This window comes from Toxorhynchites rutilus, chromosome 3, assembly GCF_029784135.1.
Source record: "Toxorhynchites rutilus septentrionalis strain SRP chromosome 3, ASM2978413v1, whole genome shotgun sequence".
Classification (NCBI taxonomy): Eukaryota; Metazoa; Arthropoda; class Insecta; order Diptera; family Culicidae; genus Toxorhynchites; species Toxorhynchites rutilus.
Window position 1 is genome coordinate 236424478 of NC_073746.1, and position 16509 is coordinate 236440986.

A 16509-nucleotide genomic window follows, 5' to 3' on the forward strand; every position below is an offset into this window, starting at 1 on the left:
TGCCAATTATTTCGATTTGATAAGTTGATGAAAATCTATTGCTAGAGTTTTTCGCTCATAGAGGGGTCTCTATGATAGAGACATTATAGAGTTACTTTTAGAATGGCAACAAAACAGTGTAGATCCCAAATTTGGCTCCATTTGCTTGATAAGTTCTCGAGTTATGCAGACGTTCGTGTTTCATTTGTATGACAGCCCCTCGCTCTTAGAGAGGGGGTAGATGAGTCGAACCACCATAGGAACATGTACTGCTCCCTAAAACCTCCATATGCAAATTTTAGTTCAATTCGCTTGATTAGTGTTCTCGACCAATTTCCATGTCGATCGGTTCAGTAGTTTCCGAGTTCTTAAGAATCAGGGTGGGAAATCCATTCTTATAGATATAGATAGATTGATTCAATTGAAAGAATACTATTATAGACGCTTTGATGCCTGAGTAGAGTCTCTCGAAACTACCACTAGGTTTATGGTTTGATTGATTCATTCTTTGTTTTTAAGAGGCTTTAAACTTTGCAGTTCATTTGCCTCTAAGGTTTATGGGATCAAATAATATTCAAATATTACATAACGTACTCAGAAAGCGAGGAGGGGATGCCTAGTGAAAACTTGTTTATAAATAAATCTCACTAAATATAAACATTGTATGCAAATGACCCTTTGTTGCATGTTAAGCAGGGAAGAGGGAGTCTAAAATAGTAAACACATTGCGTAATATTTCAACGACCCCTAATTGCAAAACAAATTTGTCTTGTATATTGTCTGTATATTCATAAATTATGTAGAACATACTGAGGAGCGAAATATGAATGATTATTATTTTTTAAATTTATCAACATTCATTCATATAGCAATCACCGACAAATAAGGTCCGGCATCTGCAGCAATGTTTGAAAAATAGTCGATTTTAACTAGTTACAACTTACCCCAGGATTGAAAAAAAACATGTTGTGAGTTTAAATGCTCAGAGCTACACGGAAAAATATGTTTCAGTTTAGTTTTCGAAATCACTACACTTGATTATCCCTATTTGATTACCTGATGTGCAATTCTGGCGATATTTTTAAAAAAATCGGTGTTTTCAGACCGATTGAGTCAGCGCGCAAAAATGTTTCTTTTGATTTCACGGAACAAGGAAAAATAAACAAAGGCGCGGATTGCGTTAAGGCATTCCAATATACTGATAATGGCCGTCAAAGAGTGGGTTGAAAAATAATGTTTACTACTCGTATATATATTTTTATGGCGTCAGTAAGTAGTAAAAGTCATGATTTCCGTTTTAACTTACCCCGAATTTCAACTAGCCCCAGTGTACCTTATATAAAAAATAGTTTTGAATTTCACCCAAAAATAATGGATTAAAGGGTGTGTCACATCAAATTGCATCACGGAAAAAACACTGTAGAAATTTAATTTTTAGGAATTATATCTTCAGCTTATAATCAGATAATCAGATAAGAGTGTATAGATCACGTTGGCCATGCTTCACTGTCAATTTTTCGTAAATTTGGAAAAATGTCGTCGAACGAAAAAGAGCGTCGTTAATTAATCCTGTGCACTCATTTCGAGAATCCGGAGTTGTCACATCGGGACATCGTTAAGATGCTGGGAATCGTCCAATCCACGGTCAGCAGAGTACTAAAACGATACTTCGAGAACCTAACCATCGACCGGAAGGTGAAGAACGGCAAAAATGGATGCTCCGTCAGTGAAAAAGATCACAAGCGCGTAGTTAAGCAGTTTAGACGTGATCCGAGAAGTTCGGTCCGGGATGTCGCCAATAAGCTGAATTTGTCAAGTTCATTCGTCCAGCGGACCAAGCAGCGGGAGGGCCTGCGTACATACAAGGTTCAGAAGGCTCCTAACCGCGACGAAAGGCAAAACATGGTGGGGAAGACGAGAGCCGGGAAGCTGTACACCGAAATGCTGACGAAGCCGCATTGCCTGGTAATAGACGACGAAACCTACGTCAAAGCGGACTTTCGTCAGCTGCCGGGCGTGTTGTTCTTCGCAGAGGACAAATTCAGCGTTCCGGAGGAGATTCACAAGCAGAAACTATCCAAGTTTGCCAAAAAGTACATGGTGTGGCAAGCGATCTGCTCTTGCGGAAAGCGGAGCGCCCCCTTCGTGATGACCTGCACGGTAAACGGGCAGGTTTACCTTAAGGAGTGCCTACAGAAGCGCTTACTACCACTATTGAAGCAACACGAAGGCCCGACCATCTTCTGACCGGATCTCGCTTCGTGCCACTATTCAAAGGACGTGTTGGAGTGGTACGAAGCCAACGGGGTCACCTTCGTGCCAAAAGAAATGAACCCGCCCAACGCGCCGGAGCTTCGCCCAATAGAGAAATATTGGGCGATTATGAAGCAGGCCTTCCGGAAGAACCCAAAAGTTGTCAAATCGGAGGCGGACTTCAAGAGAAAATGGATTTCTGTTCAAAAAAAACTACAACCTGACGTTGTACAGAACCTTATGGACGGGGTAAAGAGGAAGGTGCGAGCATACGGGCTTGGGCTCGAAGTATGAATAAAAAGAAAATGCCAAAAGTTGTTTAATAGTTTTTATTTTACTGTCTAAAATTTTCAAAAGGATCGGTCTACTGGGCGAATTTCTACAGCGTTTTTTCCGTGATGCAATTTGATGTGACACACCCTTTACTTTTCCCCAACCTAACATGTTTGATTTATGACCAGTGGGTGTATTTTTCGCCAGCTGGTGTCAAAATCATTTCCTTTCGTGGAACAAGTCTTTTGTAGTTTTCGTCCTTGTTGAACTCGAGTGGAATCTTGTACTTCTTGGAAGCAGTCCGGGATTTTATGATAAAGTTCGCTACTTAGAGAGCGCACTTGGAATTATTCGCTTGGATGGCGTCTTAGGAAACCATTCAGCCGCTTGTATCCAGGAATACTCCCCTTAAATGAGTTCTTCCTTTTAATAATTCGCAGAAAATATACCACCGACGTGTTTAAGCGTTTCGTGTCAATCGAAAGCCCGGCTCTGGATCCGCGGTTACTCACTGGACCAAATTGAGTGCTATTTTTACTGCGTTTCATGTAACAATTAAATTTCAGTTGTGCACAGAAAGTACTTTCCGGGATTCCTTGATATGTTGCTGCTCTGCGTTTTGAAATACTTTTTCTTATCATCCTCATGGTGGGGACAAGCTGCTGACGGGAATAACACATATTTTTCTTTCCCGGAGTCATTCTCATTTCATCCTGTCCAGTGTGAGGAACTAAACGAAATAAACAGACCCTTCATTCTGCGCGTAATAAATTCTTTTTTCCTGAGAGAGTATTTATTTTGAACACTTCAAATAAGTCACATTCAAATACGAAACACTTAAAACTTACTGATTTAGGATAGATTCCGAATCTACAATACCATTTTTGTTAAATTGTGAAGAAGAAATAATTATTTTCCCTAATTGACGATGCTAACAGGAACGAAAATTTGTCATTTTTAGTGATGTCAGATTAGATTCAATATTTTTTCTGTACAACTTTATTTTTTGTTCATATATTCGATGCAAAGACAATCGAACTATTCAACAGCATTAATACGCACAACCAATAGTCAATTGGTCTATTTAATCTAAATACACGAGAGTGCGCAGAGTTAGAACACAGGCAGTGTTACGGTAGTTCTCTTTAGAGACTTTGCATCGCCAATATACTTTATCTTATTCATGGTGAAAACCTTTCTTGAACTTCTCTACTCCCGATGGATGAATTACCCAGCTTGAGCAGTGATGATCAACGCCTTGTGGAATTTCTTTTATTTTAATTGCATTTTAATTACTTCCCCCAATGGTTTTCTAATCGTTTTACATTTCCGATTGCCCGCATGCATTTTACCAAAAAAAAGGCCGTTACAAACCGTTAAATCTTATAGTATCTTCTCAACCAGTCGTTCCAGCTCCACCGGCAGAACCGCTGTTTGTCACGGTGCCACCCAGACCGCAACGGGTTCTCCACTCGGAAGCGTACATTCGCTACATCGAGGGACTACAGAGTGGCTCGCATTACATTACGCCCTGGCAGAAGACGTTGACGGCCACGCGGGAATCCATACCGAACCAGGATGCGAGCCGGCTGCCGGTACACTGGCTTGGCAAGAAAGGACGAGAAAAACCAGAAGCCGTTGTCGATGCACTCTGGCAGCTGCGTGGATTTCTAATGAAGGATGTCATTCAATTTAATCGGTTCTAAGTCTCAGCCTGACCGATGATGGTAAGATCAATTATTTTTACGAGACAATGGGACGTTACAAGAATTTTACTATTGAAGATGCATATACAATATTTATGCACATTTTTATTGTCTATTTGTATCATGCAAATTATTATTGTCTAATTTAAGATTTCATTCATTAACGATAAACGTATTCCACTTATTGCTGTTTGTTCGTCAATCGATCCGAACTTTTCCGCTTGCCTTAAAGTTTACTTATAGCACTCCTAGTTAAATCCAAAGATTTACTTAGTTGCAGCACCTCTGAACCACATCCCCAGCAAAGCGTTACGCCACACCCTCCATGGCCATAATTGTGAATAATTGGAACTGTTTGTTTACCTGCAAATAGTAAAAACATTAGACACCCAAGTCAAACTGCTGAATATGCTTAGTTAACTATTTAACAACAAGACTGATAACGAAACAGACCAAATGAGAGTTGTTATTGTTGAACATTTCACGTTATCATATTGTGGCTGTAAACACACTATTTAAGTACATTTCCTATTTAAGCTCCTGCATTAACTGCACTTTACCCTCAGCTTTCCCGGCTTAATAGTGCGTTCATAATGGGTACATGATTCACGTAAATAGTGGAAAATTTCGCTTACCAGCTTCGCAATGTTCCAGCTCGAGCCGGACGGTGCTTCGACCTGGTCGTAGCCCCACCCATTCCTTCACTTTGGGAGCATTCTTTAAACTGGGTAGCATCCTCTCGCACCCGTCGAAAATGAACTTACTGTCCTTCGCATTGACATTTCGATTGAAGTCATTCATCTGATGGGTTCCTCCGAGTATTACCGTTTCAGTGCTAGATGCAAATTTCTTGTAAGTTCTATAGAAATAGTCCGAACAAAAGTATGCTTACTTTGGAATCACGTAATTGCCATCGTCACTATCATCCAAAATGATTTCGAACACCCAAGGTGCACAAACCCTCGCTACTTGACCCCGAATTGGAAGCACCTCATTATCGCCGAACAGTGCCAACGATCCTAATCCCGTGCAATTCACGATCAGATCCGCCTTTCGGCCCTTTAGCATACCTTCAATGCTGTCCACTTTCGATTGAACAAATTTCCCACCCACAGCGAGAAATCGATTGAACAGATAGGGCAACAACCCAGCGGGCTCGCAAGTGAACGTTGCAAACTGGTACCCGCCGGTATATTGTCGACCGTGTTCCTGGCTGATTCGCTTGAGTTCGGCTTGTGAGATTTTTGTGCAACCGAACACATTGTCCTTCCAGGTGGGTTCCGGGTAACCTTTGGGATCCGTTGTGAGCCGGAAGCACGGTTGCAGACTGATACCGATCCGAGATGCGAGGCCATTCTTCCACAGCTGATGGAAAAATGCGTGTGTATCGGAGGACCATTTGCTGGAGAGAGAGAAGCAGAACAGAGGTTCGATATTTTGAACAAGACAAATTGAGGATATACACATGCATAAAAACGACCTCTTGAAATGTCTGGGTTAGACAAACAACTATGGTTTCGTTTGAAAATCATTTTCCCCAAATCCTTTTGATTGTGGTTATAAGAGTTTTGCATCCGACCAATCTTGCTAGAAGGCAAAAAATAAACATGATAATCACAACATCTTTCATTAGATGTTTACTTCGTTTCCAATTTCAGTTTTCATAATAACCACACCACTACTATCATTAAATATATTTCAAACAATTCAGTCCGTATGATGAAATACAGAATCGATTGTTAGATAATATTTCCTGCATTTAATATTGTTTATCGGTGTTATTTAAGATCAAACTATGCACTCTGATGTAAATATGAACTGAATAATGCAGTTCAAAATGCGGAATCTAGAATAAATCGATTTCTGATCTTCTAATGTAAACAAAGCTCCATGATTGTGCATCCCCGTTGTTCTACTGGAGCAATGGCTAGCGCACCCTCCAAAGCTCTAGATGCTCTTTTACACCTTCTACCCCTTCGGTTGGTAACTGATCGGACTCACGCTTGTATTAAAAAAATTGACAAATTATTCATGCGTTCATGTGTTCACCTTAACACCTGGTGTTGAGACCACTTGTACATGGTCAATCATAGCAAACCCAAGAGTTTACTAACAAAATTTGACAACGCTATTAGTTGAACAGCGAATGTTATGGCGAAAACAGTAAAGCAACTGCACTCTATAGTTCGTGCAAACTGCGAGCTTCATTCCTTTCCGAAGAAAGTGAACATCGTCAAGTACTTTGAGCCCGCCGGAAACACCCGTTCCGATATCTATAATATCCCTACACTTCTGGATTAGATTGAAAGCATTGAACGGAAGCCTGAATCCGGTCGTCAGACCGTGCTACGCGGTCGTAAACTGCAGCTGAAGCTAAAGCAGTAGACGGAGGGAAAGGTGGCTACATTGCTCAGGGCCGGGAGGGCGAACAATGGACCAGACAGTGAAAAAATACATAGCGGAGATGAATATAATCATGCGGAAACGTAAGTCAAGGCCGGCCGTGTCGGACGAGCAAGCTGTGACCCAGAAACAAAGGCTAAAAGTGATGGAAAATGAAATTATTCAAACCAAGCGGGATAACGCTGGCAGGGAACCAGCTAATTTACGTCCCCTACCAAGGAGGTAAGTTCCAAAGTGAAGTACATCTCCCACAAGAAGTTCCGAAAAAGATGCTGCGGTGGCTAACCAAGCGAAAAGGGGATGTCAAAGATGCTCTTCCTCCGTTTGGGACTTGCAGTGACGGAGAGATTTACAGCACAAAGTGCCTGCCGAAAGTTGCGTCCTTCATCCAAAAATATCATCCGGACGAGGATGTGGTGTTTTGGCCGAACCTGACCTCCGCTCATTACGCGAAGAATTTGGTGGAGGAGATGAACCGCTTGTAGATAGATATTGTTCCGAAGTCCGCCAACCCCTCGAACATTCCCCAGCTACGTTTCATCGAGAATTTCTGCGCAAACCTGAAGCGGGGGGTTTACTCCAACAATTGTATGGCGAAAATGGAAGAGGAACTAATAAATAAAGCTAAGAAATAACTGACAAACTAGCCAACAAGTTTGCTTCTCTTAGCATCGGCGAAAGTCAACTGCCAACTGCCGGAAGACCCCCCGACAGGGCGTCGAAATATTTTTGTAACATGGTGAATAAAATTATGTTTTATAGAAAATTTGCCCCATTAAATTATCTTTTGTAGTTTATATTTAACGCCATCTGAAAATTTTCCAATTTTTAATGCTTTAATGCGTTTAGATACCTCGTGTACCTGCAGGCATACATTGGACCCCATTCGTGGTCCATTAGCTTCCTGTCCAGTAACTCTATCCCTACCACCTCGCAATGTCGGTTGGGGTGCGAGTGACCATAGTGAAGATAACCAATCCCGGTGGGATCTTAGTCATATGACTGACTATCTGACTATCTGAACGCCTGTTCACCATGGAAGTGCAACTCAAAACAACGTATGTTCGCCATGTCAGGGGCGGTTGATTCTCGTTCTCGTGCGAACATACGGAATACGTAGTAGAAATTGGAAACATGGAACTACAAATCGTTCAACTTTCTCGCGAGTACCTGGTCAATGAATTTGTCTACCTTGGCTCGTCGATAACAACCGACAACAACAGCCATGAAATCTGGCCCCGTACAAAGTGTACCATGCACAAATTCCTGATTCGACCAGTAGTCCTCTACGGGCACGAAGCATGGATGATGCTCGAAGAGGACTCGCAAGCACTTGATGTTTCCGAACGCCGAGTGCTCAGAACAATATACGGTGGTGTACAGTCACAGGGAATCGAAGTATGAAGAAAGAGGGTGAACCACGAACTGGCGCAACTCTACGGCGAACCCAGCATCCAGAAAGCCACCTGTGCAACTTGAAGTGGAAAACGTTAAAATATTTTCAACTGAACGTTATAGTTAGCATGAAAGAAGACTGGATGAAAATTGTGAATTCTTCGAAAAAGTGTTCTTACGTCTAAAGATATATATTCGCGAAATAAAAAATAGGTGGGTTATATCTATGATATAACCGCAAGGTTGACGTGGGACTACCTTAGCTTAATAATCATTTGTTTGTATTGATTAAATTTTTGATTAAATAAAATATTTTTCGAATTCAATTGAATTCAATATATTTGCGTTGTGAGCAAAAAGTTTGAACAAATGCCATGTCTGTAGTGTTTGCAAGATTTTACCAGATTCCTAAGTTTAGAAGACCGTGTTAGGGAAACGCATTCTAGTCTACACGAAGGCAAGCGAGTACAAATGTACTCGTAGTTTGCATGTATTTGCAATGCCGATTTCCTCAGACACCTTGGTTTAGATGTCTTTATAGGTAAACAGATTTCAGTCGGAACAAAAATACTCCCGATCTGCATGAATTTGCTATCCCAATTTCCCTAGACACTTTGGTTCTGAAGCCTGTGTTGAGGAAACATATTTTGGTCGGATGCCAACTTCCCCACGCTCCTTGAATTTGAAGTCTGTGTTAGGGAAACACATTTCGGAGAGAACAGAAGTTCCCCTACTTTCATGTATTTGAAATTCCGATTTCCCCAAGGCTGCTCGGTTTTGAAGTCTGTGTTGAGGAAACCGTAAAGCGGGCCAATCAAAACGAGGCAGTTAGGGCGTTTAGATAACGCTTAACACTTCACAGTTATTCAATTATTTATCTAATGAAAAATAAAATTTTATTAATTACGATAGATGCGTAGGAATATTCTCTATCAATTGATGCAAACATCTTTCCGATCCAGTAGAAAATGTTCGAGTTTTAAGCATTCGAAATCTTGCATTTTTTCCTGCATGTTCAGTGTTCATGTTTTCATTTTACCCCCCATATATTCCGGTTAGACGTAGTCCCACGTCATAAAAAAATTACGGGTGGGTAGTGTCGGGGACATAGCCGAAGAGACGTAGGACTACACCAGGGGTTGTCAAATTAAATAACTAATCGAATATCCGAGTAGTTTTGCTGTAACTATTAGCTAAATTACATCTTCCACGCTCCCAAAAACATCATTTCCAAACAAATAACTCACTAATTATACTATTCAGCATCTTTCACATAACGGCAACAAAACATCCTAAATCGAGCTTGCAATGTGTTGTAACTTGACGACACTTTCAATTCGGAAACTATGCACGAATTCGTCAAAATTGAATGATCGATGTGTAAGACCCCAACCATCAATAAGCTCAAACATACGTCTAAATCAACACAGGCTCTCAAACAAAAATCAGTTTATATATTTGATTACTCGGATATCATTTTGGAATGCATCGTATTGTATTGTAAATAACTTCTGAAAACTCTTTTGTGAAAGGTTTAGTGGCCCTGAAAAGCGCCAATGGATTCACTTTTGTTCTCACGATGTCGAAATTTTTGTCCTCATTTTGCCATTGCACAGGCAATTTCGCATCAGTATCATCAGCAGGGATGCCAACCTTCCTGATTTTTCAGGATTTCCCAGACTATTTGGTACGTTCCCTGATATCCTAACAAATACTCAATTTTGTCTGATTTTTTTCTGAAATGATCCTGATTTTTGTACATTTAATGGTATAAAAATTATCCGTACTAAATATAGTGAAATCCCTGCCAAAGTTTTTCTGTTGTAAATCAGAAATGTCATGATATCCTACATAAATGCTCTCCGTTTCGCACTTGTATAATGCTTACCCTTCCTTTCGTTCATGGACTATCTACTCCGAAGTGATTCGCGTTATCGAAAGTATAGTGTCGACATTAACACGTTCAGCCCCGACCGATGCAGAGAACCAACAATGAACTTTTCATCTGACCCACGTCAGTCCCTGTGTATTGATAGTGTACTGTTCTAAAAATCACTATTCTCACGTGGATTTTAGGTCATCTGTTTTTTACGCGGATTTTCTAATAAACGCGTTTTTGTTTGCGAGGTACCTAACCGTAAAATAATCTGGGTGTACCGTATAAGAATATGTGATAAATTTAATAAACGCAACGAAAATAGTTTAGTTTAGCAACGTTGAGCGAAAAAAAAGAGAAAACGAAACAAACCACCATTAGCAAACCCCAAAGCAGGTCTTCACCCATAGAAAGTCATACTTTCTGTCTGATGGAATTGGAAAGGAATTCTGTTTCATGAACGTCTAGCAACCAGTCGATAAATTTCCAACTCGTAACAGCACAAATTAAAGACAGCAGAATTCTCTCGAGTGCAAGAACACCGACTTGAGATATATCATAAAAAAAACCTTGAAAAGTCGAAAAAGCAATCATTTTCTGGAAGGACAATCGGAACCATTTGAGGAGCACAAATTGGACCAATCAAAACGAGACACATAGTGCGTTTGGACAATGCTTGACATTTCACAATTATTCAATTGTTTATCTCAAGAAAAATCGAATGTTGTTCATTGTGAGAGATGCGTAGAAATATTTCCTATCAATTGATGTATCTTTGCGATCTAGTAAGAAATGCTCGAATAATAAGCGTTCGAAATCTTTCGTTTCTTTCCTACTTGTTCAGTGCCTAGATTTTAGTTTTACCCCCATATTTTCCGGTTTAACGTAGTCTTACGTCAAAAACTTCATTAAGGAAGTCATATCTTCTTGGGGGAAAATGCCAAGTCCTATTGTGACTTTTATTTTTATCTTAGTGGTGGAACGAACTGACAGTGCCTATTAGAGTGCCAATGGATGTATGGGAAAAAAGTGACCCTCGATTTTTCAAAGCGAACATGATTAAAAATGTTGATTCTCACGAAACTCTACCCTATGCAAAATATCAACTCAATCGGTCTTCATTTACTATTGTCGCACAGCGGTCAAAGTTTGAGTTTTCTGAAAACCGAAAAATCACCCAAGGGAAGAGTAAAAGAAATCGGGGTTTTCGGAATTTTTTTTTGATGCCAAATGTCTTCAAATTGCATGATACGTCGAGATCTACTGTCATCTCGAAATTTTTTTTTATCAAAAATCGACACTTTTGGACTTTTTGGAATACGATGCAGAACGTATGGTTTAGGGTGCCAATGAAAATCGTCATATCGATTTTTCATACGGGACTCCCTGCGATATGTTGATTTACACGATAAAATACCCTCTGCAAAATATTAGCTCATACGGAATTTCTGGCACTTGGTCGTTTTTGTCTGAAAAGTTTATTTTAGCCAAAAAATTTTTTTCGAGATAACAGTAAATCTCGACGTTTCATGCGATTTCAAGACATTTGGTATCAATATTTATTTTCGAAAACCGCGATTACCTTTACTCCACCCTTGGGTGACTTTTAGATTTTCAGAAAACTTAAATTTTGAGATCTGCGTAAATGAAGTTAAGACTTACTATTCTTCGTAACGCTAACGCTCGGCCACACACTGGAAAAACAAGGAAACACAATTTGGTAACAAAAGGCTAACTTTGAGCACGGTGCATTTGCGAATTTTTAGGCACGCAAATGCTCAGCAGATTAGTGAATTGGTGCGACATGGATCCGACCGAAACGTTTGAGTGTGTGGTCCTCGTTTCTAGGAGTTAATTCGTAGATTACGGAATTAAGCTATTTGCTCGGTGAGCGAAAAAAAGACTCTGAATTCTCTGGTCAGACACAAATAGAATAAAGAAAAGCAGAATTCATTCATTCATCATTCATCAAACAATTTCAAAAATCCAATCAAACAATTAAACGGTAGACTTATAGCAAACAATTATTGTTGGACGAAACAAAACCACAAGGTTTATCGGTACCTGTACGAATCGGTCCAAATATTACTGTGACCAATACCGCACATAATTTTCATGATCATGATCACAACCACGGACTTACACAATCTTATGCTCCGGTGTTTTTCCGCAATAATAAGGTCCCCACAGTCCTGCCGATCCATCGCCCGTAGTGTTCGGACTGATTTCCTCCGAAATTAGCGTTACGTTGGTCACATTGTAGTAATGCTCCGCCAACTGTACGGCAGCACACAAACCGTTAACGCCCGCTCCCAGAACGATAATTTGTTTCATGTCTAATGATTTGACCGGGCCAACTTTGTAATCGGTACTGTGTTTCGAAATAAACTCTCCACTCTTATTGATAATCGAAAGTGAACTAACGTGAGCGCTCATCCGAACATGCAAATTAAAGCAATCCTTCTTATCAACGTTCTTTCCTTTCTTTCTCGCGTTTGTTTCACGTTTTATATTCCAAAGCCCGGCAATATAATGCGACATTGAAGAGCTTGTTCTGGTTTATAGAAGATTCATAAAACAAACTTGTTGTTGTAAATAAAGACTGTATTTCCTTCTCAGACGAGGCCAACGAAATCCATCAAAGTTTTGATCCCCCTCTAGGACAGTCATGGCAACTTCCAGTGGTTGTACCACAAAGCACATTGTGTACGATATGCAAAACCTCTCCAGCGCACCCCCAGGCTAATGTGATTCCGCTTCCACCATGGCCGTAATTGTGGATCACCGGGAAACGGTTGCGATTTTCTGCAATTCAGTGCCGTTAGCTAAAAATGTTGTGAAATACATTAAACCATACGAAACTGACCGGTCCCGAACCACTCTAACTCCAGCCTCAGCGAGGTTCGCGTAGGCCGCAATCCGACCAGGTCACCCACAAGTGGTGCGTGTTTCAGAGCCTTCAAAAAATCATAACATCCGGTTCGAATTGTTTCCGCATCTTCTGCTCTTGCGTTGAGATCGTTGTCACCTTTCTGTTTAGTCCCACCGAGAGTCACACTCTCAGTATTCGGTATTACGTACGCCGATCCGTTCACGAAGGCGTGAAAGATCCAGTTTGCCTTGATGCGCCGAATTTGACCTCGTGTTGGTTTAAGCTGAGCGTCTGTCATAATCTCACCCGATCCAAGTCCCAGGCAGTTGATTACGATGGAATCAGGAGATACTTCGAGAGCTTGGAAACATTCTATTCTCTGTTTGCGAATCTTTACACCACGTGACTCTAATATCTTGGTATAAAATTGCAACAGTTTCGTAGGTTCACAGGTGAAGGTTACAAACTCGTAACCCGAGCTATTGAACAAGACAGATTAGTGTTGTGGTTGTTACCTATTCTAAGAATACCCACCAGTATGCGGTATTGTGTTCTTTTCCCATTCTCTGTAGCCGTTGCCCAGATATCTCTCTAAAGCCAAACACAAAATCCTTCCAGAAAACATCTTCCATTTCACTACCTTCCAAGCAGAGTCCAATCCATGGCACGAGACAAATTCCGCACTCATTTGCATATCCCGTTCTCCACATTCCGTGAAAATAATTGTACGTCTCACGGGACCATTTCCTAGAGGTATGCGATCCAATAATTCATCTCGAAACACCACCTAAACCACTCAATACTCACCTCACCAATTCCATCGGAGTTGATCCCAGCAGATATGGTTCCCATAGTCCGGCCGCTACATCACTAGTGGTGTTCGGAGTGAAATTCTCGCTGATTATTTCGAATCCCGCCCGAGGATACTTTTCAGAGAGACGAAAGGCACACGTGAGACCATTTATTCCGGCTCCCAAAATGACGAACTTCGGCTTAGAAACAGAATCCATCGGGGATGATATTTTTGATTAGATAGAAGATGCGCATGCGTGAGATACGCTATTATCGCGAAAACTTTGGTGCTTCATTCGTTGTATCACCAGAAAACATACTGCCTCAAATTCAATCGCCCAGTATAACTACTGGAAAGGTGTTTTCGGTTGATTATCATTTTTTTTCTTATCGCACGTTGGGAAAAATATTTTTCACTGACTAAAATTACTACTTGTTATTTGTTTCAACAAATCGTTGAAAAGTTATATTTTCTAAATATTTTCAGAGTTCCACCAAAAGTTAAACTTATGTTCTATATAACAAAAAATATGAATTTGATTTAAGTTAAATCAAGACGAATTCTACGTTTTCGACACAGCAGAGGAAGATAATTGGGCATTGATTTCAGGAGAAGATGGATGAGAAACATAGATTGCTCTCAACTTGTTCCTCATGAGGCCCGGCGGGCTCTTCTGCTTGGCCCATCTGAAATTGCTTAATTTTAAACTATTTTGTAATAACAAAAACCTAAGAAATAATTACCTATTCGCTTTATCTGAGAATTACGTCTTTCAGTGATGGTACCAAATCGGGAAATAAGAAACGTTTTTTCTATGAAATAGAAATAGCAAATGCAGTGTTCGTTCTACGGACAATGTGGATAGAAGTAATTTCTGTTTTCAATTTATCGAATATAAACAAGCTGTTCGTGATTTCAAAGAATTCACGATTCATCAGTCATTCAGCTAACGATCAGACGGCAGTGAGGTTTTCTGAATGGCCTTTTTCAAGTCCGAAAGTTTAGTTTTGTTTTCCAAATTGGATTTTTAAGGCTAGAAGAGAATAAACTGAGAAATTTGAAAGCCACTGTAATTAAAACCATGATCATCATTATTCAAGACCTTGTCTTGCCTAGCGTTTCTTTCTCAATGCTGATGTCAGAAATAGTTGTTTTGCTCAGTACAAAGAGGAACAATTACTTATTGTTGCTGCGCTCCACGCTGGGAGCATAGTGCTTTCGTTAGAAGCTTCCATCCAGGGCAGTGTTTGGATTTCGATCAAAATCGAATGATACACAATGTGTCATGCAAGAAAAATTACGTCATCATTCGATCACCATTCGCGGAGAGCAACGAATGGCAAAAGCGAGCGGTGTTGCTAGTAAAACTATGCGTTCTATATGAATATACATATTTCAAGGAATAGCGGCGTTAAAAATAGAAAATATGATCTGTCTACCCTTCCCTTAGCCTCTATCGAGCTAAATAATCATATAGTTTGCACTCTCTAAAACTTAAAAATCAGGATCTGCTATATTAGCTGAATATGAATCATTCGCTTTGCGTAGTCCGTACGATCCTGCTGTTTCATGATGCATGGAGAGGTCGGATATGTTAGTGGCAAAGAAGAAAATAAACTTTCTGCACCGAAAGCGTATATCATGGTTCTGTTTGCGTGTCGGTGTATCATGAAGTGCGAACCGATGCAGAGTTGTCTCGTTCTCTTTTGTGTCGTGATTTGCAGCACGTAACAAAAGAATGCCGCTGGGGGCAATGATTTATGTATGATCATATTTGAACGAACGAATGCGATTTTTTCAGTGAATGGATCATTTGGCAAACACTGATCCTGGGTGATCCGCATCACTCGCTTTGGCCCGTGCCCAGGTCAAAATTGGGTCGTTGCCTTTCATCTCGGTTGTTAGGCTCCGACGCCACTTACGCTCCTGAAACTCTGTTTAAATCGGCAGCTGATGGCAACGACGATGGAGCTCGTCATTTGGGATCCAGTCATCTGGTCACCAGGCCCGAATTATATACCTCAGTCATCGGTTCACGAAGACCTGAAGCTTCTGCGCGTTCTCAGCTGATACGTCACGTCACGTACGTCATCTTCTTCCAGGTGTCCTCCGAGATCTACGCTTTCCTCCGGGTGCGCAGTTCACCCAGGTTATTATCACTGGTTGCGATGAAGGTGTTCTTGACGGCAGTCCACTGGTCTTCGACGCTGCCACCAGCAGGATCATCCTCTACTCGGGTCCCAAGTTAATCCACAAAGGTCATTACATTAGCATCTTCTAGTCGGCGTGTGTTGATTCGACGACCGAGCTTTTCTTCCCTCCGTAGAACTCGCGCTACGCGTAGGTGAATTTCTCCGATGAGAAGATGGTGGTCGAAAGCGATGTCGGCACTGTGTTTATTCCATACGTCAAGCAGGCTCCGTCTAAACATTCGACTGATGCAGATGTGGTCGATATGGTTCTTACGGTGGGTTTAGACTAGTAATATATTCGTGTGAAGAAATATGATGAGATTCATAAAAATCGCATCAACTGTTTACTAGTGCGAACTTATATAAAGAATATATTCATATTTCGGTGAATTTATTCACCTGAAGTAGAACTGCATCCAATTTTAGTGATTTCTCACCAGTGAGAAATTCGCCAGCGTGTACATATGCCTGAATTTATTCTATACATTCTATACATATACACCTCGAGGAAGTGTATCATACATATTCTTACCCGTTTACATCTATTTTCGGGTGAATAAACCCATCTATAGCTATAGATCCCTCTAATGTAAACCCGCCATTAGAGTAAACGTCACTTGAGACCCACGTAATTTTGAGTGTTGGTCGATGGGGAAAGAGCGTGCCCCCAATCACCATGTCGTTTTTGCCACAATACTATACAAGCAGTTCGCCGTTTTCGCTCATCTCTCCTAGACCATGGCGTCTCATGACGCGCTCGTAGTCCA

General features: G+C 40.8%; 3 protein-coding genes across 9 annotated transcripts in view; 1 reads left to right on the forward strand and 2 right to left on the reverse strand.

Annotated features, from left to right (window-relative positions):
• Positions 1-4395, forward strand: part of LOC129775683 (protein polybromo-1) — a 21675-nt gene extending 17280 nt beyond the window's left edge. For 5 of the 7 annotated variants that reach the window (XM_055780688.1, XM_055780692.1, XM_055780695.1 and 2 more), the window contains one exon: positions 3895-4395. In XM_055780688.1, the coding sequence (XP_055636663.1) occupies positions 3895-4211 (317 nt within the window). In that variant the 3' untranslated portion in view covers positions 4212-4395. The remainder of the gene's footprint in view (positions 1-3894) is intronic. The other 2 variants (XM_055780690.1, XM_055780693.1) reach the window with 1 other exon arrangement.
• On the reverse strand, positions 4295-12366 carry LOC129775685 (D-aspartate oxidase-like). Its single transcript, XM_055780699.1, has 4 exons — positions 12029-12366; positions 5104-5613; positions 4847-5046; positions 4295-4574 (listed from the first exon to the last, which is right to left on the reverse strand). Exons 1-4 carry the CDS (start codon positions 12319-12321, stop codon positions 4438-4440), a joined length of 1140 nt encoding a protein of 379 aa, XP_055636674.1. The 5' UTR covers positions 12322-12366; the 3' UTR covers positions 4295-4437.
• Positions 12367-12468: 102 nt separating this feature from the next.
• On the reverse strand, positions 12469-13857 carry LOC129775686 (D-aspartate oxidase-like). The gene is made up of 4 exons (XM_055780700.1): positions 13565-13857; positions 13292-13504; positions 12752-13236; positions 12469-12690 (listed from the first exon to the last, which is right to left on the reverse strand). The coding sequence occupies exons 1-4, from the start codon at positions 13765-13767 to the stop codon at positions 12524-12526; spliced, it is 1068 nt and encodes a 355-aa protein (XP_055636675.1). The 5' UTR covers positions 13768-13857; the 3' UTR covers positions 12469-12523.
• Positions 13858-16509: the final 2652 nt, after the last annotated feature.

Bases quoted from the DNA above. Each gene is read 5' to 3' on its own strand.
- LOC129775685 (XM_055780699.1), bottom strand. From the start codon at position 12,321: ATGAGCGCTCACGTTAGTTCACTTTCGATTATCAATAAGAGTGGAGAG. The intron at 5,614-12,028 runs GTAAGTCCGTGG...CTCTCTCTCCAG, and splicing joins ACACCGGAGCATAAGATTGT to CAAATGGTCCTCCGATACAC. The intron at 4,575-4,846 runs GTAAGCGAAATT...TACTATTTGCAG, and splicing joins GCTGGAACATTGCGAAGCTG to GTAAACAAACAGTTCCAATT.
- LOC129775686 (XM_055780700.1), bottom strand. From the start codon at position 13,767: ATGGATTCTGTTTCTAAGCCGAAGTTCGTCATTTTGGGAGCCGGAATA. The intron at 13,505-13,564 runs GTGAGTATTGAG...GCATACCTCTAG, and splicing joins ACTCCGATGGAATTGGTGAG to GAAATGGTCCCGTGAGACGT. The intron at 13,237-13,291 runs GTGGGTATTCTT...CTTGTTCAATAG, and splicing joins GAACACAATACCGCATACTG to CTCGGGTTACGAGTTTGTAA.